At 41.8% G+C, this 22141-nt stretch overlaps 1 protein-coding gene across 5 annotated transcripts in view; it reads right to left on the minus strand.

Moving 5' to 3' along the window:
• The window catches only part of LOC132830153 (polycomb protein SCMH1-like), a 208865-nt gene that overhangs the window by 166410 nt on the left and 20314 nt on the right, over positions 1-22141 (minus strand). For 4 of the 5 annotated variants that reach the window (XM_060847682.1, XM_060847680.1, XM_060847681.1 and 1 more), the window contains one exon: positions 16146-16223. In XM_060847682.1, the coding sequence (XP_060703665.1) occupies positions 16146-16223 (78 nt within the window). Of the gene's footprint in view, positions 1-16145; positions 16224-16655; positions 16755-22141 lie in introns of all 5 variants that reach the window. The other variant, XM_060847684.1, reaches the window with a different exon arrangement.

Raw genomic sequence — 22141 nt, forward strand, 5'->3', positions numbered from 1 at the left:
ACCGGAAGTCCAACAGCTGTCCTGTAGGAAGGCTAGCCAAGTACGGTCTGATTGGTATGTTGTAGGGACGGGGGTCAGGTGTCCTTTTTATAGCTATATTGGGTCTGTGCTCTATGCACTTTCTGATTTGATTGCACTGTCTTGCCTGTGTTTGTTATTGTTTTCTTTGATGAAAAATGGGATTTGAGGTTTGTCCTCATCTCTCTGAAAACTGGTTGAATGGTGGGGTTTGGCTTTGCTGCCCTTTCCCCTGTATATAGTGGGCTTTCTGTGAACTGCTGCTTTATTGTTAACTGTATTTTGTACTTTTGGATGTAAGTTTGCTCACTGAGCTGAAAGGTTCATTTCCAGACGTTTCATTACCTTACTAGGTAACATCTTGATTAGATTAGATTCCCTACAGTGTGGAAACAGGCCTTTTGGCCCAACAAGTCCACACCGACCCTCCGAAGAACAACCCACCCAATACCTAACACTGTGGACAATTTAGCATGGCCAATTCACCCAACCTGCACACCTTTGGATTGTGGGAGGAAACCGGAGCACCCGGAGGAAACCCTCGCAGACATGGGGAGAATGTGCAAACTCCACACAGACAGTTGCCCGAGGCGGGAATTGAACCAGGTCCCTGGCACTGTGAGGCAGCAGTGCTAACCACTGAGCCACTGTGCCAAGTGCAGAGCAGGTTAGACTTGATTAGATTCCCTACAGTATGGAAACACCCCTTTCAGCCCAACAAGTCCATACTAACTCTCCGAAGAGTAACCCATCCAGACTCATACCTCTACCCTGTATTTATCCCTGATTAATGCACCAAATTCTAAGGGCTATTTAGCATGGCCAATTCACCCGACCTTTGGACTGTGAAAGGAAAGTGGAAACCCACGCATACACGAGGTGAATGTGCAAACTCCACACAGACAGTCGCCCGAGGTTGGGAATCGAACTCGGGTTCCTCGTGCTGTGAGGCAGCATTGCTAACCACTGAGCCACCATGCTGCTCTAATCTTCAGTGGACCTCATGCGAAGCAATGCTGAAAATTCCTGCTTTCTATTTATATGTTTGGATTTCATTGGGTTGGAGATGTCATGTCCTATGGTGATGTTATTTCCTGTGATGAAGTCACTTCCTGTTCCTTTTCTCAAGGGGTGGTAGATGGGGTCTAACTAGATGTGTTTGTTGATAGAGTTCCGGTTGGAATGCCATGCTTCTAGGAATTCTCGTGCATGTCTTTGTTTGGCTTGTCCGAGGGTGGATGTATGGTCCCAGTCAAAGTGGTGTCCTTCGTCATTCGTATGTGAGGATACTAGTGAGAGAGGGTCATGCCATTTTGTGGCTAGTTGATGTTCATGCATCCTGGTGGCTAGTTTTCTGTCTGAAAAATGTGGTGCTGGAAATGCGCAGCAGGTCAGGCAGCATCCAAGGAGCAGGAGAATCGACGTTTCGGGCAAAAGCCCTTCTTCAGGAATCCATGAAGAAGGGCTTATGCCCGAAACGTCAATTCTCCTGCTCCTTGGATGCTGCCTGGCCTGCTGCGCTTTTCCAGCAACACATTTTTCAGCTCTGATCTCCAGCATCTGCAGTCCTCACTTTCTCCTAGTTTTCTGCCTGTTTGTCCAATGTCGTTACATCTTTGTCATCACTAAATGAAACAAGTAGAGGAAAGCTTCAAGACCATCAATAATACCCTTATTGGCATAAAATTCACTAAAGAGGAGGAAAACAACAAACTGCCATTCCTAGATGTCACAGTGGAGTGAACAGCCAATGGGGAACTGCTGCACAGAGGAACGACGCAGAGCAGAGGAAAATCACCTATTCCGTGTATTCAAAAAGAATGGATACCCAATGAACACAGTCTGCCGATTTCTCAGCAACAAATCCAAACAAGCAGACAGAACACATCCAGAAACCTTAGCCACTCTCCCCTACATCAAAGACATCTCAGAAATGACTGCCAGACTACTCAGACCTCTTGGTATTATGGTAGCCCACAAACCCACCAACACACTAAAACAGCAGCTAATGAACTTGAAAGACCCTACACAGACAATGAGCAAAACTAATGTCATTTACAAAATACCATACAAGGACTGTAACAAACGCTACATTGAACAAACAGGCAGAAAACTAGCCACCAGGATACATGAACACCAACTAGCCACAAAAAGACATGACCCTCTCTCACTAGTATCCTCACATACGGATAAGGAAGGACACAACTTTGACTGGGACAACACATCCACCCTAGGACAAGCCAAACAAAAACACGCACGAAAATTCCTAGAAGCATGGCATTCCAACTGGAACTCTATCAACAAACACATCGAGTTAGACCCCATCTACCACCTCCTGAGAAAAGGAACAGGAAGTGACTTCACCACAGGAAATGACATTACCAACCCAAAGAAACCCAAACATATAAATAGAAAGCAGGAATTTTCAGCATTGCTTCACATGAGGTCCACTGAAGATGTTACTTAGTAAGGTAAGGAAATGTCTGGAAACGAACTTTCAGCTCAGTGAGCAAATCTATATCCAAAACCTCAACCTGAGCTACAAATCTTCTCAAAACTCACTGTATTTTGTACTGTTTAATAAAATAAAAAAATATAAATAAGAGATTCAGAATCCCTAAGTTCAAGGACTGGCTCTGAGCTGGTTGGTCAGAACCCGTGTACCGTGCACATCCAAATAAAGGGTGACTTGGTGATGGGATACCTGCCTCTGCAGTTATTTCAAAAGGTTAGAAAATGGAGGTTTTGTTGTTGCTCCATTCAGATCCTCTTGTATTTCTGATCTGGAAATATTATCAAGATATCCACTGTGCTGGCAGTGAAAATAGGTCACCCAAGTTCACAGATGTGGTGACAAACCAATTCTGATTCAGCGTGAGTGACTGTTGAGATCACTGACAAATTCATTGACAAAAAAACTACATGAAAGCATCTGTATACCGTCATTGCTGGCACCAATGGAAATGTGCCTTAAGGTGCTGATACCAACTGAACTATTCCTCCAATACATAGTGTTAATCAACCTAACTTTATGACTTTGAGGTGAAGGAGGATAATTTGCAATGGTCAGACAATTGACAAGTCACAATATTTGACACAGCTGAAGTGCAAAATTCCTCAGTATCCTTCACATACCTCTTTATCTTTTGAAAGTAGCTAAAATTTATTTGTTTTATACAAAGTAATACTGTGATAATGCTATGGCTTTAACAGGTGTATTTTGTCCTGGATTTTTCAATTAAGATTGAGACAGGTGATCTGCTCAAGGCTATTAAAATAAACATTGTGAGGCCTGGGGTTTTTTAAAGTTGAAACAATAGAAGCAGCCTGAATGGGTGCAGTCTAGCTCCCACAGAACCAGGATTTTGTTAGCTTTCAACAGTTGCTGGGGTCTTGAGCTGGATGTGGAAGCTGTTATTCCCCTCTCTGTTGCAGCTAGAAGTTGAGGTTCTCTTCCTGCTGCCAGAATTGCATATGAGACTTAATTTGCATTTGCCAAGGGTGTTCATGGGATGTTACTATAATGGAACAGTTAATTAGTATTTACTACATTATTTCATTAAAACATTTCAATAGAGTTACAGTTAATCCAGTTTTGTTTTTATTTTATCTGTATTTAACTTGTCTAAAAAGTGTTTTATTTGAAGGCAAGTAGTTTGACCAATCAAATCAATATGATGCAGAAGGTGGCCATTTGGTCCATTGTTTGCACTGGCTTGTCACCTAATGAAGGAGCAGTGCTCTGAAAGCTTGTGATTTCAAATAAGCCTGTTGGACTACCATCTGGGGTCATGTGACCTGATTTTTTTCGCAAACAGTCAAACCAGATTTAGATATCATTACCTTCTCTTTTACCCTGACGTCAATTACTACCTTACGATGTATTTCAGAGCTATTTGCCTCTTTAATCATTGCAGGCACCCTGGCATTAGTTCCTACCATTCTCTTTTGGGCCCTTCCCACTCATAAGCAAGCTAGTCTAAACCATCCCCAGCAAACACCCTGCTAGAACACAATACCTCTCACTGTCTCCAGCAGTCATTAATTTTCACATTTCCCAACTGTTCAATTTTACATAGCATTAAAAGAACATGAAAAGAAATGTTCCCCATATGAACAGCCTTAAAGAAAAATGACCAGCATGGCAACCTGTGTCAGCAGTAAATCTCCTTACTTAGTAGCAAGCTACACAAACAAAAAGCCTCCTCTAAGAAGTGACATTTATGTAGTTTAAGTGGGTCTCCTTTTCAGAAGAAAATTATGGACAGAGATTTGATCTTTCAGAAACCCGCCAGAACACTGACAAAAGCGATTTCACATTTTAGCTTAAATGTTCCCTCTCTGATATCAGTTCACTTAGAGCAACGAGACAGAACCACCGACAGGGTCTCACAATTAATAAACCAGCTTTTCTATTACAGACAGGTCCTTACAATCTCTTCTAAATAATCACCATAATAATCAATTTGAATAATCAAAGAACACAATGGCATTACTCTTGACATGAATAACATTTTTAAAGATTAAAATCAAACCTCACATGGGAGCAGAGTCCTTTCTTCCTTACAGTAAACTTCCTCATAGCATGGACACTTAATCTTCAGAATTGTGAATAGTTCTAAAGACCAAACGAAAACAAGTGGCCACCATTGCCATGATTGGGACTTAATCTCAGTGTAAGCATGACTTCAGCTTAAATTGAAGGTAAACAGACTGCATATTCCTTTTGAATTCATGTCTATTGGGAATGAAAATAAACTAGCCCAATTTAAAAAATTATACTGCTACATGGAGGCAGAATAAGAACATCGTTGTGGGGTTAATGCATCCCAGCACCCAGCAATCCCACTCGCTAGTCAGAATCATTAGGGGCAGGATGAGGTCATTCAGTCCATCACACCCGCCCTGGTTCTAAATATTCTGCCTCTATGCCATTCTTCAGCCTCTGCCCCATGACCCTATACATTGTTTCTATTGAAACAATCATTTTAACTGTGACGATAAACTGAAACAGAAGTTGGTTTGCCAGAACAGAAATACCAAGAAAGTTTTGGAATGTGAGAATCATGTGCTGCATTTTATTGAGTTGCCTTAAGACAGTTATCTATTAGTACCATATATCAAAATCCCAGATGGTAATCTGTCCCTGTAATTCACCAATCACATTAACTATACTCTATGCAATCACATCCATGAAATGTGGCCTGTTACTTTCTGGGTTTTTCCTGCCTGCACCTATTACCTTACTCTGTAATATTTTAGTATCATCTACCACAGAATCATAAAATTCCTAAGTTGTGGAAACGGGCCATTCAGCCCATCAAGTCCATACTGACCCATCGGAGAGCATCCCAGACCCACTTCCCCTACCCTGTAACTCTGCATTTGCCATGGCTAACCCCACCTAGCCTACATATTCCTGGACACTACGGGACAATTTAGCATGGCCAATCTACCTATATCTGCACATCTTTTGACTGTGGGAGGAAACCCGAGCACTCAGAGGAAACCCACACAGGCACAGGACAATTGTCACCCGAGGTGGAATCGAATCTGGGTCCCTGGCGCTGTGAGGCAGCAGTGCCAACCACTGAGCCACTGTGCTGCCCTTCCCAGTATCTCGCACAGCCCAATATTACTCTTTATTATTCTCACAGATGCCTACATCTCTGCATCTGTTTAAACCCTCCCAAACAGAATGAGTTACAGTCCCTGCAAGGAATTCAGATCCAGATCTGCTCAGGTGCAGCTTTGTCCAGTATATACAAGTGCCACCTCCCAAGACTTGGGTTCAGATAATTGGCCATCTTTTTTTTTGAAACCACTAAGTCAGAAACCAAGGCTTCCTTTGATTGTTGGATATTACCTGGGATAGAGCATTTCAATGATGAAGAGAGACTGGATAAGCTCAGATTGTTTTCTTTGGTACAGAGAAGGTTGAGGGGGGACTCCTGATAGAGATTTAGGAGATTGAGGGCCATAGACAGGATGGATAGAAAGCAATTGTTCCCCTTGGTCAAATAGAAGGGTCAATAACAAAGGGGCATAATTTTTAAATTGAAAGGCAGGAGGTTGAGTGAGGGTCTGAGGAAATGGCTTCTACCCAGAGGGTGGTGGGGGTCTGGAATGCATTGAGGGAATGAAGTAGGGTGGGTAGAGAGCTGAGGCAGGGAACCTTTCAAACTTTTTTAAAAATACTTGGATGTGCATTTAAAATGTCAAAACATTCAAGGCTGTAAACTGCAAAGTGGGACAGTGTAGGTCGTAGAGTATTTTTGGAGGTACAGAATCGATGGGTCAAAGGGCCCTTTCTGTTCTGTATGATTCTATAATTCTAACTCGGTCAAAGCAGGCTTGTGTGCGAGCCAAACCACTAATCCCAGGCAAATAAATTCATGCAAGGAAATAAACTCATTGTGAATTTATGAACAAAAGTCCTTACTTCAAATTTTCAGCTACTTTTAATCAATCATGGGCCGCTTTTAAAAAAACATTCAGGCCAGCATTTATTACCCATGCGTAATTGCCCAGAGGGCAGTTAAGATTCAACCACATCACTGTGGGTCTGGAGTCACATGTAGGCCAGTTTGGGTAAGGATGAGTGATTGCTTTCTCTCAAGGTCATTAGTGAACTAGATAAGATTCAGTAGCAGTCGGTGATTACACAGAAGCCATTAGGCTTACTTTTTTTTTTACTTATTTTGAAAGTACAGATTTTCATTGAATTCAAGTTTCATCATCTAAGCACAGTCTTGGAAGACCTTTTAGAACAGGGATAAGGAGAAACTTCTTTAGCCAGAAAGTAGTGTAGCTGTGGAATTCATTGCCATAGAAGACTGTGGAGGCCAGGTCATTGAGTATATTTAAAACAGAGATAAGTTCTTAATTGCCTAGGGGATCAAAGGTTATGGGGAGAAAGCAGCAAAATGGGATTGATAAGCCTATCGGGCATGATTGAATAGCAGAGCAGACCAGAAGGACTGAATGGCCTAACTTCTGCTCCTATGTCTTATGGTCTCATCTGTCAGGCTGGGAATCAAACCCAGATTTTTGAACATTCATCAGTATCCTTATGAAACAAAAACCTAGAAGATAACGGACTCTAGCATCTTCCACACCACCTATATCAGACTCACTTGTCTTTAATTCCCTGTTTTTTCTCTATCTTCTGTTTTAAATAGTGAAGTTACATTAGCTGCTGTCCAGAGTGTAAAGAAACTTGGAAGATGGTCACCAATGCATCCATTATTTCTAGGGCCACTTCCTTAAGTACTCTGGGATATAAATTATGAGGCCCCAGGGATTTACCAGCCTTCAACTGCATCAATTCATCAATTATCTCCACATCCACCACACTCAAGTTCCAGGGCACTACCATTTGTGCCATTAAAATAGCTTTCTAGACACTCCCCCGCATGTCTTTCGCAAAATTAAAAATCTGTTCTGCTAGTCCTTATATTGTCCTCAAATGGGAACAGCTTTCCTTTGTCCTCTTTATCTAAATCTGCCACTTTCCTGTACAGTTCTAATAAATCTCCCAAGATGATCTTTGCTCTTGAGAGTAACTCCAGCTCCACCATTCTAATTGTTGGAGCCAATGCCCTCAACCCTCAAACCATTCTGAGAGAATGTTCTGCAACCTTTCAATGACACTGAAATTGTTCCTAAACCGTGGTGACAGGAACTGGATTGGACTTGGTTATCACAGACATGCATCCACTGTGAGTAGATTGAAAGGGCTGAATGGCCTACTTCTGTTCCTATATTTTGTGCTTGCCCGTGTGAAAAAGGAAAGATTCACAATGAACTTTGAGAACAATCAAGCTGAAAATAGTCTTGGCCCAAATAAACTGGTTATCATCTCCAAACCAAGTTAAGAATTAAAACCATTCAGTTAAATCTGAATTAATTCAGGCTTCAAAAAATAAAATTGCCTCTGTCGACTTTAGATGAGACTTCCAGTACTGATCCACAAAACTGTCCAATCCAATAAAGAAATTTCAATTCCAACTTCATATTATTTGGACAATTTAGTGTCAAATTCAAAAGAACTCTGACTGTCTAAACTAGATGAAAGGCTCTACACTCCACTGAAATTAGAACTGCAGTTACTTATAGGGTATGGGAGTAATTCAGCATCACTCCATCTCCTTCCAATTATAAGATAAATTCATTAGAGAGGCAGGGTTAGAGAGACTGACATAAACTATCAAAGAGGTACTACTGTTCCACAGTAGTCTCAAATGCAACAATGCACCCAGCTATGAGGTCAGTTTCAGAATAAATAAATGCCATTTTAAATACCCCAATTCATGCATGAAAAATATTTGCATCCATGCAAAGCAAATCACCTAATATCTTCAAATTAAGGTTTTTTTATTCAGTCACAGGATGAGGGCATTGCTAGCTAGGCTAGCATTCATCACCCATCCCAGAGGGCAGTTATGAGTCAACCCCATTGTTGTGGGTCCAGACCAGGTAAAGATGGCAGTTTCCTTCCCTAAAGGACATTAGTGAACCAGGTGGGGTTTTACAATAAGCAACAATGGTTTCATGGTTGTTCTTAGACTTTTAATTCCAGTTTTTTATTGAATTGAAATTCATCTGCCATGGTGAGATTTGAATGCGGGTCCTTACCGGGATAATTGGTCCAGCAATAATTCCACTAGGCCATCCTGAGAGAATTACTATCGTCAAAGACGGCATGTCAAGTTAATAAAGAAAGAAACTCATGGCATTCATTTTGCCAAATCTAAATTGTTTCTCTGTTTCATTAGCCTAATCCCTCACTGCTTCCATAAGTTCATGGAATAATAAGTTCATGGCAGGGAGTAAGTGGCAATTGAAAAGAACGATAGGGGTAACATCAAGGTCAGAATTATAGACAAAGGAGGGCCATGATAGCCTTTTTGTTTTAAATGCAGGTTTGAATCTTGAAAATTTGACACCAAAATATTGACTTTGAATTGGTGTACCAACTGCCAGCAAAGTACCCACTACAAGGTCAATACACAGAAAAACAAATACTAAATAATGTTTTCAAAAGTGTACTCACTGACCCGCACTGATTCCTGGACGAACAAAGACCATGATGTGAAGATTCTCACGCGTGTTTTCAAGTCCCTATTTCCATATACTCCTCCAGCTCTCCCACCCTCTGATACTGACACGCACCTAATTCTGACTTCCTGTGAAACTCATGATAATTGTTCCACCATTGACATTGATCCTTCTGTTGTCAAGGCCCTAAGCTTTAAATACTCTTGGTCTTGCTTTCCACTTTAGGTGCTTCAAACCAACACTCTTGATCAAGATTTTGGTCACCTCTTCTAATCTCTGCTTCTGCAACTCAGTCTCACATTTTGTTTTGCAGGACTTTTGAAATGCCTTGGAATATTTCATTTTATAAATGAAAATTCTTCAAACATAAGAATAGGAACAGAAAATGTTGGAACTACTCAGCATGTCTGGCAACATCTGCAATGACTCAAACAGACTAAACACATCATGTCCCTAAACTCTCACCAATTTCTCTCTCCACAAATCTAACTTCTTGTTCATAAAATCCCTACACAGTGTGGTAACAGGCCATTTGGCCCATCGGGTCCAAGCAACCCTTCAAACAGCATCCGACTAAGACTCTCTCCCCCACCTTATCCCCATCACCCTGCATTTCCCATGGCTAAACCACCTGCACATCCCTGGATACTAACCCACTCATCTTTGGGAGGAAACCGGAGCACCCGGAGGAACTCATGCAGACATGGGGAGAAGGTGCAAACACCCCACGGACCCGAGGGTGGAATCGAACCCAGGCCCCTGGCGCAGTGAGGCAGCAGTGCTAGTGCCCTCGTGTTGTTGAAGTTATTCATTTTCTGCCTCATACAATGGCAGTCATGAACTGCTGCTCACATCCCTCTGGTACTATGCAGGAATGGAAGAAATTCTGCTTCCTAATGTAGGGTGATGTTTCAAAACACAGGCACTTTCTGGTGAACAGAACATTCTGCACTTCCCTGTTACTTCGTCAAGGATAGAGAGAGGACGGGGCATCAAAAACCCAGCATTCACCAAACAACATAAAAGAACAGAAGTAAGGATCTTGTTACTGGGGTTGGGACAATTGGAGACAAAGTGTTCCAAGGTACCATTTTAAGAGCTTTTTAAAATCACAGCAGAGGAAGGAGGAGTCAGTGAAAGCAAACAGAACTGAAGTAATGATAAAAAAAATTGAACATTTCCAACTCCCCAGAGCTTTAAGAAAAAAAACAGAACCTCGAGAAGAAAAAAAAACACTGTTGGCTTGTGAACACTTCAAACAGAAAAGCCACCACATTAATAACATGACTTGACAGTAATATTGCACATGAAACTCAAATGTGAGCACAAGATAAATTAATGGCATGGCATGTGGAATCTAAAGAATCATAAAAGGTTTAATCAGCCACACTATGCATTTAACCTCAAAGCTAAATGTTCCATCATGGTCCACTGTCAATCTCACTCCTGCCTCATAAAATGTTTCCATTTTTAAAAAGGAAAATTCAAACACATGAATTAGTTTTCTGATGAATCAATGTTCAGCTGGCACAAGGGCACTGACATTGCTGTTCAAATTGATTCAGCACTTGTTCATATGTTTGTTTAAAAGACCAAATGTTGGTGTTACTCCTGCAATTCAGCACACAATTAGCTTGACAGAGCCAACATGACCTTTTGCCTCACATGTCTGATATATACCTCTTCCGATAACTGAACAATCAAAGATTTAGCTGAATTCCTTAACTCATAAAGGCCTAATAGAAATGTATTGTTATGACTTGAGAGGTCAACATTATCTAAGTTTCATATGACGATTCAAGGGACAATATCTACAAGATGAGATAGACTTAATATTTCATTTGTTGGAATCAAGCTAAATTTTAAAGAACTACTGAACTCAAGACCAAAAGCAAATTTTTCTTCATTCTTATCACCTTTAGCAAATAGACAATTATCGTCACCACTCAGCACGCTACTTAAGTAAATCAAATTCTTTCTAGTAAATCTCGAGCAGGCAAAATAATTACAGCTACAGAGATGCTGGTTTGTGACGTTCTAATACACTTTTAATGATTCATTAAAACTAATGGCATTGAACAGCTGTGATGGAAGTTTATAGTAAGACCAATTTTTAGTAAGTAAGAAGTTAAGAAATCTTATTCAATAGCTCCAAAAGCAAAGTGCTGATTTTTCATTGTTTTATTGGTACAACTGGCAAGGGTGGCTTTTGTTGTCCATCCCTAAGTGTCCTTGAATTGAGTAGCTTGCTAGGCCATTTCAGAGAGCAGTTAAGAGTTAACTACATTATTGTTGGACTGGAGTCACATGTAGGCCAGATGAGGAAAGTATGACAGACTTCCTTGCCTAAAGGCTATAAATGATGATATAATATTATTATTTTTTCTTAGAATCCCTATGGTGCAGATAGAAGCCATTCAGCCCATAGGGGTTTGCACCTAACCACTGAACAGCATCCCACCCAGACCCACAGCATCACTGCATTTCCCATGGCTCACCTATCTAGCCTGCACCTCCCTGGACACTATGGGCAATTCCCCATGGCTAATCCACCCTAACCTGCACATCTTTGGAACGTGGGAGGAAACCCATGCAGACACGAGGAGAATGTGCAAACTCCACACGGATAGTCACCCAGGAGTGGAATCGAATTTGGACTCCGAGTGCTGTGAGGCAGCAGCGCTAACCACTGAGCCACCCAAACTTTTTTTTTGAAAAACAGAGACCAGAATTCAGTTCCAGATTATATCAAATGAATTTAAGTTTCACCAGTGGCTGCGCTGGGATCTGAAATGCATTCTTAGCCTGGCCCTCCGGTTTCCCCAATACAATGATATTACAACTTTGCTAATGTCTCTCTCCAATGAAATACTCTCCCATAAAGTATTCAAATCTCCGCATGTCCCAGTACTGCTCTGTTCGAAAGCAAACAGAGGTGGTGCACAGCTCCCTCAAAGAGCTCCAGAAACAATGACCTTATTTGAGTGAAACTGCTGCAGAGACCAGCTGAAATCAGCAATCATGGAGTGCAGGCATTAGCAATCATTGCATGCCATGGAGCTGGTACATCCATACCTCTACTGGGAGCTGTTGATGGTTTTGAAGTGAATCACAGATCGAAAGAGGAAAAAAAAATCAAGAAAATATGCAGGTATGGGAATGTTAAATAGAAAGAGAGAAGACAAAAAGAAGAAGGAGACAGAGAAAGTGATTGTAATGAGGTCAGCACACTATGATCTCAAGTGAGATCTGGTATTGACATGTGGTGCCTCCCCGTATGGCATCAGGATAGTATTAGCTCATGGGTGGCCCAATGCAGAGGAACACCCAATAGCGTCAGCATCTAGGACTTTGGCTCATGCAGAGTGAAAATACACTCAGATAGCGAAGAAAGATTTGACGGTCATCTTTGGCATCAGCAAGTACCACCAATACCTTTAAGGATGTGAATTTGTAAAGCTAACAGATCACAAACACCTGCTGGATCTACTAAAAGAAGTCAAGGCTGTGAGGCCCATAACTTCAGCCCACATTCAGTGGTGGGCTCTAATACTAAATGGGTATAATTCCAAGTTGGAACAACATCTGGGAGGCCAAGTAGCAAATGCAGATGCATTAAGCCACCTCCTGTTGGGAGATACACCACCAGTGGTATCGCAGTTGGAACAGTCCAGAATAGTTTTCAATTTTCTGGACACACTTCCAATCACAGCTGACAATATCAGACTTTGGACGCAGAAAGACCCAGTTCTGGCTAAACTGAAGCAGCTGGGAACCAATGGGCCATCACAATGAAAAATGAAACCTTTTTGGAGCCGGAGAGATCAGATCGCAGTAGAAGCAGCAGATTAATATGGGAAACAAGAGTGACTGTCCCGAGCAAAGGTCACTACTAGATACTGATTGAACTCCGCCAGGGTCATCCAGGGGAGTCCAAAATGAAGATGTTGGTGAGAAGTCACATCCGATGGTCAGGACTGGATGCAGACATAGCTGTGTTGGTGAGGAAATACCCAGAGTGCCAGCAAGGAATGGCAAGGTAAACCCTGGACTTGGTTACATGTTGACTCTGCAGGTTCTTTCATGGCAAAAGTGAGGAGTCCAGATGCTGGAGATCATTCATTCCTGATGAAGGGCTTTTGCCTAAAACATCAACTCTCCTGCTCCTCGGATGCTGCCTGCCTTGCTTTGCTTTTCCAGCACTGCACAGGTTCTTTCATGGGCTCAGTGATCACAGATTATGGTCCATTTTTAACCATCAGGGAATTTGAGTATCTCCTGACATCAAATGGTATTTGTCATACAAGGATAGGTCCATACCATCCATCATCCAATGGTCTGGCAGTCCAAACTTGAAAGGCAGGCTTAAAGAAGCTGTATACAGCTTCACCTGATACCAAACTGCCTCGGTTCCTATTTGATTATTGGACCATCCTTCATGCAACTACAGGGTTAACTCCAGCAGAGTTGCTAATGGGGAGAAGACTCGGCACCAGGTTAATTCTGATCTTCCCAGACCTGAGGGGAGGGTGAAACAGCAGCAGGACCATCAAATACAGACACAACACTCCGCTAAGCGAGACAATTGGTTTACTTCAGGGGACCAAGTTTGGTGTAACAGCCATGGGAAAGGTGCTGCATGGGTATGAAGTATGGTCGTGTGAGGTCAGGTCCAGTGATGTACAAACTTTGGGTAGGTGTGATGGTCCTGAACAAGCACGTGAACCATATGAAAGTTTCAAACTCACAAATGGGGCAGGAGCAAACCATGCCCAGCTCCTCGACAGCCTTTCCAACTGGTCCAGACCTCATGGCTCTCCCTCTCCATCAAGTGTTGAGGATCCCTTGGAATCTGAGATGGACATGGCAGATATTGCTGCCTTACGACCAAAAGACCATAAGACATAGGAGTGGAAGTAAGGCCATTTGGTCCATCGAGTCCACTCTGCCTTTCAATCATGGCTGATGGGCACTTCAACTCCACTTACCCGCATTCTCCCCGTAGCTCTTAATTCCTTGTGACATCAAGAATTTATCAATCTCTGCCTTGAAGACATTTAGCGTCCCGGCCTCCACTGCACTCTCGGGAAATGAATTCCACAGGCCCACCACTCTCTGGCTGAAGAAATGTCTCCACATTTCTGTTCTGAATTGAACCCCTCTAATTCTAAGGCTGTGTCCACGGGTCCTAGTCTCCTCACCTAACAGAAACAACTTCCTAGCGTTGACCCTTTCCAAGCCATGTATTATCTTGTAAGTTTCTATTAAATCTCCCCTTAATCTTCTAAACTCCAATGAATACAATCCCAGGATCCTCAGCCGTTCCTCATTTGTTAGACCTACAATTCCAGGGCTCATCCATGTAAATCTCCGCTGGACACACTCCAGTGCCAGTATGTCCTTCCTGAGGTGTGGGGACCAAAACTGGACACAGTACTCCAAATGGGGTCTAACCAGAGCTTTATAAAGTCTCAGTAGCACAATGGTGCTTTTATATTCAACCCTCTTGAGATAACTGACAACACTGCATTCGCTTTCTTAATCATGGACTCAACCTGCATGTTTACCTTTAGAGAATCCTCGACTAGCACTCCCAGATCCCTTTGTACTTTGGCTTTACGAATTTTCTCACTGTTTAGAAAGTAGTCTATGCTTTTATTCTTTTTTTCAAAGTGCAAGACCTCGCATTTGCTCACGTTGAATTCCATCAGCCATTTCCTGGACCACTCTCCCAAACTGTATAGATCCTTCTGCAGCCTCCTCACTTCCTCAGTACTACCTGCCTGTCCACCTAACTTCGTATCATCTGCAAACTTTGCTAGAATGCCCCCAGTCCCTTCATCCAGATCATTAATATATAATGTGAACAGTTGTGGCCCCAACACTGAACCCTGCGGGACACCACTTGTCACCGGCTGCCATTCTGAAAAAGAATCTTTTATCCCAACTCTCTGCCTTCTATCAGATAGCCAATCCTCAACCCATACCATCCACTGCCTTGACAACTTTGCCAAATGAAGCAGAGAATGAATTTTTCCCCAGACACTCTGGGCTCTAAAGATGAACTACTGTGTGTTATATACCGCCCGTATCAGAGGCAGGTGCTAAAATGCCCCATGAAGAAAAAAGAACTGGCCTATGTCCTCGGACTCAGAGGGGGAAGGATGTAGTGAGCGTGACGAGGTCAGCCAGATAGACCTCAGAGTATGAGTTCCCTGACTGGGGCTGTTAACCTGGTACAGTCAGGGAGCCCTGGTTGACAGATTAAAAACAGGAGTGTCAGAGGTTCTGTTCACTCTGAGAGCTGGATCAATGTCAAGGACTCTCCACGTTTAAATAAAGGGCAACTTGCTAACATGTTATCAGCCTCTGTGGAATCATTTCAGAAGGACAGCAAGAAAGCGAGAGAGAAAGACAAAAGAGAGACAGAGAGAAAAAGAGAGACTGAGAGAAAGTGAGAACAAGAGGTATACAAGAGAAAGTAGATAGTAGAGAGATTTAAAGTTGATAACAATCAGACTGTGCTCAGATCAAACATATTACAATTAGCTCCCTATTGTCAAGGGTCCCTAATGTAAGTGTTCTCTTGATTCTTCAAAAGTGGAAATTAGATGAAATAAAACTTTAGGAGGCCATGACATCACCAACATACGCAATGCTCTTATTAAAAGAAATTACCCAAAGATTGTTAAATGGAGTGGTGAGGTGCCAACTTACAGACAATATATTTGAAACTATGGGAAATTGCCTAAAGGGCAGAAGAAAATACATATACACAATTGCTAGAATCAATTCTAATATGCTTATGGGAAAAAAAAAATTCCTGACAGCAAGATTTTTTACTGCTGCTGCAACATTCTGTGTAAGGCATACACGGCAATGCAGCCCATAAAAAATGAGGAGGCCAGCCCAGTTTGTTCAAGGACAACTCTTTTGCTTGGCACTGTTCTTTCTAGAAGAAATGCCACAAAAGGACTTTGTCTGACAGACCTGGCTTACAATCCAGAAACAGTCTGCCAACTCTTTGCATACTTGAGGTAACATTTCACTCGAGTCGAAGTATTTACCTTGATATGGAGATGGAGTATTCGATGGGCGACCACTGCGAGCATATTTTTGTCGTTTTCCATCTTTCCAATCTATAACTAGAACAAAGAGAAAACATAGCTTATTGTTCTCAACACAATGGCTCTCACTGCAATTTATGCAGAAAAATGGCATATTCCATACATCCATTTTTCACATTGATGGAAGTGGGCCTCAGACAGTTAGTGGTTGGAACAGAAAAGTTAATACACTTCTCAATAAATATTCACTTCCAGTCCAGAAAATTGCACTGAGTACACAGTGGGAATTGGTAGCAATCTGGTCACCAACTTGAAGAGTAAATGTCATTTTGGTTTCTTAGATACTTCCCTCTGGAATACAATTAAATTCTTAAACATTCAAGTTGAAAAATGTAGATCAGCAAACAGTCTATTTCACTGTTTTCCTGATTCATATCACAGTACACTACATAGCTATTCCACTGCGCTTGTCTGCAATATACAAATTAAAAAGAAGGATTGCCTTAATACCTTAAATTCAAGAGAATGTCTCAAACAGTAGATGGGATTGTGTTAATACTCCTGTTGACAGCTGTGCTCATATTTCAGACTGTGCTGGGACATCAAACACTGCAGAAAACAATAGCATAAAACATTTCAATGAAGGATTCTCTTCAGAGTTGGGCGGTATCTACTATATTAGAACACTGGGCTCTCAAAGTGGAGACTCTGGTTCAAATCAAACACTTGACTGGTATTCAAGTTAGGGTCTTCCTCAGGGAGTTGGTTCAAGGGTCTTGACGGGAACCTCTCTGCAGGGCAAAGAAAGATGAAAACAAAGGAAAACAGAATCATCTGCGCAAAATGAAACCTTCCCAACTAATGGCTTGGCTGGTTCCTATTGTCTGTTAAACCTGATCCATCTTTTAGGCATAATGTGGATTACAGGGAACTAAAAGGAAGGAATCAAGGAACAATTAAACAAATGGTGAACTGTACCATGGAGTTTCAGAGTGAAAGGAAGGATTTTACACACCACCTACTTACCTGCAGAATCCATATACCTAAGCCGCATAATAAGTATTGTCAATAGGGGAATAAAGAGATTGCAAATTGACTTTAAAAACCTTTAGTGGTTTTATGAAGAGCTTGTGATAGCACAACAGCAGTGTGCCATGAAAACAAGAGAAACTGTAAAATCAATGTTGCTGTGTTACCAACACAGAGAAACAAGGCACTTCACATGTACTTCTTGAGGCAAAATCTATAGACGGCAGCTGGATAAAATTACTAGGAATCCATCATTATTCTTTCCAAAATATTGATTTATATCTGGGTAAGTGACCTATTCAAGATCATTCTGTACTAGCGTTATGTTCTTGCATTTTTACAAGAGGTTGCATCAAAACTGAAAACCCTAAATGCTTGCAACACTAAAATTTAACCGTGCAGTTTATTTCCTGCTGACAGCATTGATACCTCTTAGACTATGGTTTCATAGTCACCACAACACTGCAATACCTTACACGGCTAGTAATATACTAAGTTTTGATGACAACATCAAACTGTTCCACCAAGACTGAGCATTGCAATTCTCATCTCACTCCCCTGAGACAAACACACACTATTTAATGTAGAAGAATGAATGGCTGATGTTCTATATTCACCATTCCATCTCTATACTGCCTGAAAGCTCATCACAAACTGGGAGAATGAACTTTCCCCACCTATTTACTGTTGGTGCAGGACAGCATGAATAGCCTCAACCTTAATTGCTACTGAAACCATTTTGTGTTGCCAATAACAAAGCCAGAAGTTGCTGGAAAAGTTCAGCAACTCTGGTGAAGAGAAATCAAAGTTGACATTTCAGGTCCGGTGACTCTTCCTTAGAACTGAGTTCTTTTGGTTTTTATGGTCCTGTCAGTGCTTGCCAATGCAAAATACAAGAAATTTGAGGGAAAAGTTTCATTAATTAGATGTTTGAGACAGACACATAAAATGATGAAGAAACTCAGCAGATCTGGAGATAGAAACAAAGTTAATGTTTCAAGTCCAACATGGCTCTTTTTCAGAACAAGTTAGAGTAAAATTGGACCCATAATGGTAACTCTGTTTCTCTCCCCACAAATGCTTCCAGACCTGCTGAGTTTCTCCAGCACATTTTTGCGTTTGTTTCAGATTTCCAGCATCTGCAGTAGTTTACTTTTGGACAGGTAATAATTTGCAAAGGTAAATGCAGCAAAGTTGGGGAAATAGAATTGTGATGTAAATGAACCACAGTCGACTTGAATGACAGTGAAAAAGACCCAGAGGCTGAATGACCAATCTCTCTTCCTAACACCAGTGCTGAAATGAGATGTGTTGAATATTTTCTATGAAAATGGCAGCACAGGATTGGTTAACCATAGACCAGGTTGACCAAAGAAAATATTCTAGTCCCTGACTGGTGCCTCCCAAGTAGATAAATGTGCAGCTTATTAGGAAAGTTTAGATTAGATTAGATAACTTACAGTGTGGAAACAGGCCCTTCGGCCCAACAAGTCCACACCGACCCGCCGAAGCGCAACCCACCCATACCCCTACATTCACCCCTTACCTAACACTACGGGCAATTTAGCATGGCCAATTCACCTGAACCGCACATCTTTGGACTGTGGGAGGAAACCGGAGCACCCGGAGGAAACCCACGCAGACACGGGGAGAACGTGCAAACTCTACACAGTCAGTCACCTGAGTCGGGAATTGAACCCGGGTCTCTGGCGCTGTGAGGCAGCAGTGCTAACCACTGTGCCACCGTGCCGCCCAATAGATATCAAGTTCTTTGATATCTATTATAAATTGCTGCATTAAACATCAACCGTATCATAAAAATATAAAATATTTGGAATTTCATGAATACCTTGACAGAGATATTATTCATTGAACTTCTCAAACGGCTCAACTACATAGGCAATGTGTTCAAATTAGATCAACAATGGCTTAAATCATTGTTTAAAATAATTGAATGCTTGCAAAATTGAAGACAGAAAAGCAGTGTTTTGTCAAGTCCTTCAGAACAATTAATTAAATCCTGAAGGAAATTATTGCCATTACAAAGAAAATGAACTGCATTCATTAGGAGCTCATGTTCTGGTATTTCTATAGAATCTGAGATTGTAAAGGAACACTGAATAATTATTTTCCAAACAAGCTGGACAGGATTCCTGTTAGTTCATTATTCACTGAGTTATACCCCACTGATGCTATTAACTCCCCCTTCCAACATCACTTTGAATTATTCAGTTTGAAACTATGCCTTGTTCTGGAGACAGGCGAGTGGATATGTTTGTACATTCTTAATATTAACACAGCTGCAGCCCAGGTGACCCACCTTTCAGTCTTTAGAAAAGTAGCTCTCATTTAGCCTGCCCTTTCTGCCCACATACAGCCCTCCATAGACAAGGCTACATATGCTTAATCAGGAATGCAATCTTTCCTCTACCACTCAGTGCCTGGGGAGGAAGAGTTGGTTGTTAATTATACCGCATGGTGGCTCAGTGGTTAGCACTGCTGCCTCACAGCACCAGGGACCCACATTCAAATCTACCCTAGGGCCACTATCTGTGTGGAGTTTGCACATTCTCCCTGTGTCTGCATGGGTTTCCTCCCACAATCCAAAGATGTGCAGGTTAGATGAACTGGCAATATTAAATTGCCCATAGTGTTCAGAGATGTGTAGGCTAGGTGCGTTGGTCAGGGGAAATGGGGAATGGGATACTTTTCAGAGCATCGGTGTGGACTTATTGGGCCAAATGGCTTGTTCCCACACTGTTAAGGTTCTACGATACATGTTTAGGAATAGTATTCCTGTTACATCACTAACTTTTCCAAGTCCTGTTGATTTGATTTATTATTGTCACATGTACCTAGGTACAGTGAAAAGATTTGTTTTGCAGTTCAGCAGTTTTGCCCAGGGTGTGAAATGCATAACCTCTGGGTCTTTAGCATGAACACCACTTTCCTCGATAGGTGCTAAAATGCTATTTTTACCCATTACCCATTAAGTTATTCAATTGCACTCTTGCAATAATGTGTATGGGTTAGGGTTCATGGGTAAAAATAGCATTTTAGCACCTATCGAGGGCAGTGGTGTTCATGCTGAAGACCCAGAGGTTATCCATTTCACACCCTGGGCAAAGCTGTTGACAAGATCCTCTTTCTGTTAAAGGAATATCACCTCAGATTCAGAGCTGGTCTGCTCTGGTGCATAGTAAACCGCTCTCCACTGCAATTTCTGTCTCTGCTCCACATCACAGACTGTTAGGTCTGGTACATCCATGTGCAGAGTTGAACTCCCTTGACTCTGTCATTACTATAAAAGACCATTCCCAGAGCATTGATGTAACAACGTTGTCCATTTTCACAACAGCAACAAGAACAGAAAGGGTTGGAGAAACTCAGCAGGTCCGGCAGCATCTGTGGAGAGAGAAACAGAGTTAACGTTTCAAGTCCAGTCTGACTCTTTTTCAGAACCCAGAAGGCTTCTGAAGAAGAGTCACACTGGACTCAAAACACTAACTTCATTTCTCTCTCCATAAACACTGACTGAGCTGCTGAGTTTTTTCCGTACATTATCTTTGTGTTCCAGATTTCCAGCAAAGGCATTTCTCTGTTTTATTCATCCTTAACAGAAAGCTTAATGAAGCACCACTATTTTCTGTTGTAAAATTTGAGGAAGTTTCATGTTGCCAGTCATTGCCTGTTGGACAATGTCAAACTTATTTCATGCAATGATAACCCAGTGGAGAAAGGGTAGTGTTTTGAAGATTGCTAGATGTGACTAGCAGTCCCAACTCCTCCATTTTCATTTTGTAAAAGTCACAGAGTTCTCACATTGAATTGACTGCTAACCACCAGCAACATGACAGGTTGAACCACTTTTATGTCATTACATTTTGTTTGAAAGTTTGTTGTGGGACTTAGTGCCTGAGTACTGGTTAAGTCACAGTAGGGGTTTCCTTAGAAAACACCTTTAAAGTCCTCAGGGCACCTTGAAGTTCTTCATACTCAATGAATCACTGAAACAGTACTTTGCAGGTAACTGCATTTAGCAAGCTGCCACAAATAGCAGTTGTTATTTATCTTTTCCCAAGTTAATTTCACTATGACTCTCACTTGTTCCTCCCTTTAACCCCCTTCCCACAAAATTGCTGATCACCCAATATTCCAAAATTTCCAGCACCATTCTAATCTAGACTCTGGTTTCCATCATCTGCAGTCATTGTTTTTATCTAATTGATTTTAACCCTACTGCGAATCCTCTTGCAAAGATGCCTACCAAATTTCCAGCACCATTCTAATCTAGACTCTGGTTTCCAGCATCTCCAGTCATTGTTTTTATCCACCCAATATTCCTGCCAACCATTCATTCAGACACTCACCAAAGATCCTTGGACAGCACCTTCCAAACCCATGCCCACTTCCATCCAGAAGGACACTAGCAGCAGATACACAGGAACACCACCACTTGCAAGTTTCCCTTCAAGCTACTCACCACCCCGACTTGGAAACATATCGTCATTCCTTCACTGTTGCTGGATCAAAATCCTGGAATTCCCTCCCTAATGGTATTGAGGGTCTAATACAGCACAAGGACTGCAGTGGTTCAAGAAGGCAGCTCACCTCCACCTTCTCAAAGGGCAACTAGGAATGGGCAATCAATGCTGGGCCCAGCCAGTGACACACACGTCTCATGGCTGAATACAGAATAAATTTGTACTAACAGACACTGAAGCAGTTCCTTCTTCTCAGCTGTAGCCTCTTCCTTTCAAAACTGCCATCACTCCTCCTAAATACCCAACTTACAACCCCTTTCTCTTGCAAGCAACACATATTTCCTTTTGTAGTGATTATAATGAGGTCAGCCAGGTGGACCTCATAGAATCTGAGTTCCCTGATTGGACCAGATTAACAGCCCCAATCAGGGAGCCCTGGCTGACAGTGTTAGACATCCTGTTCACTCTGAGAGCTGGCTCTGA

Source organism: Hemiscyllium ocellatum, chromosome 30, assembly GCF_020745735.1.
Source record: "Hemiscyllium ocellatum isolate sHemOce1 chromosome 30, sHemOce1.pat.X.cur, whole genome shotgun sequence".
NCBI lineage: Eukaryota > Metazoa > Chordata > Chondrichthyes > Orectolobiformes > Hemiscylliidae > Hemiscyllium > Hemiscyllium ocellatum.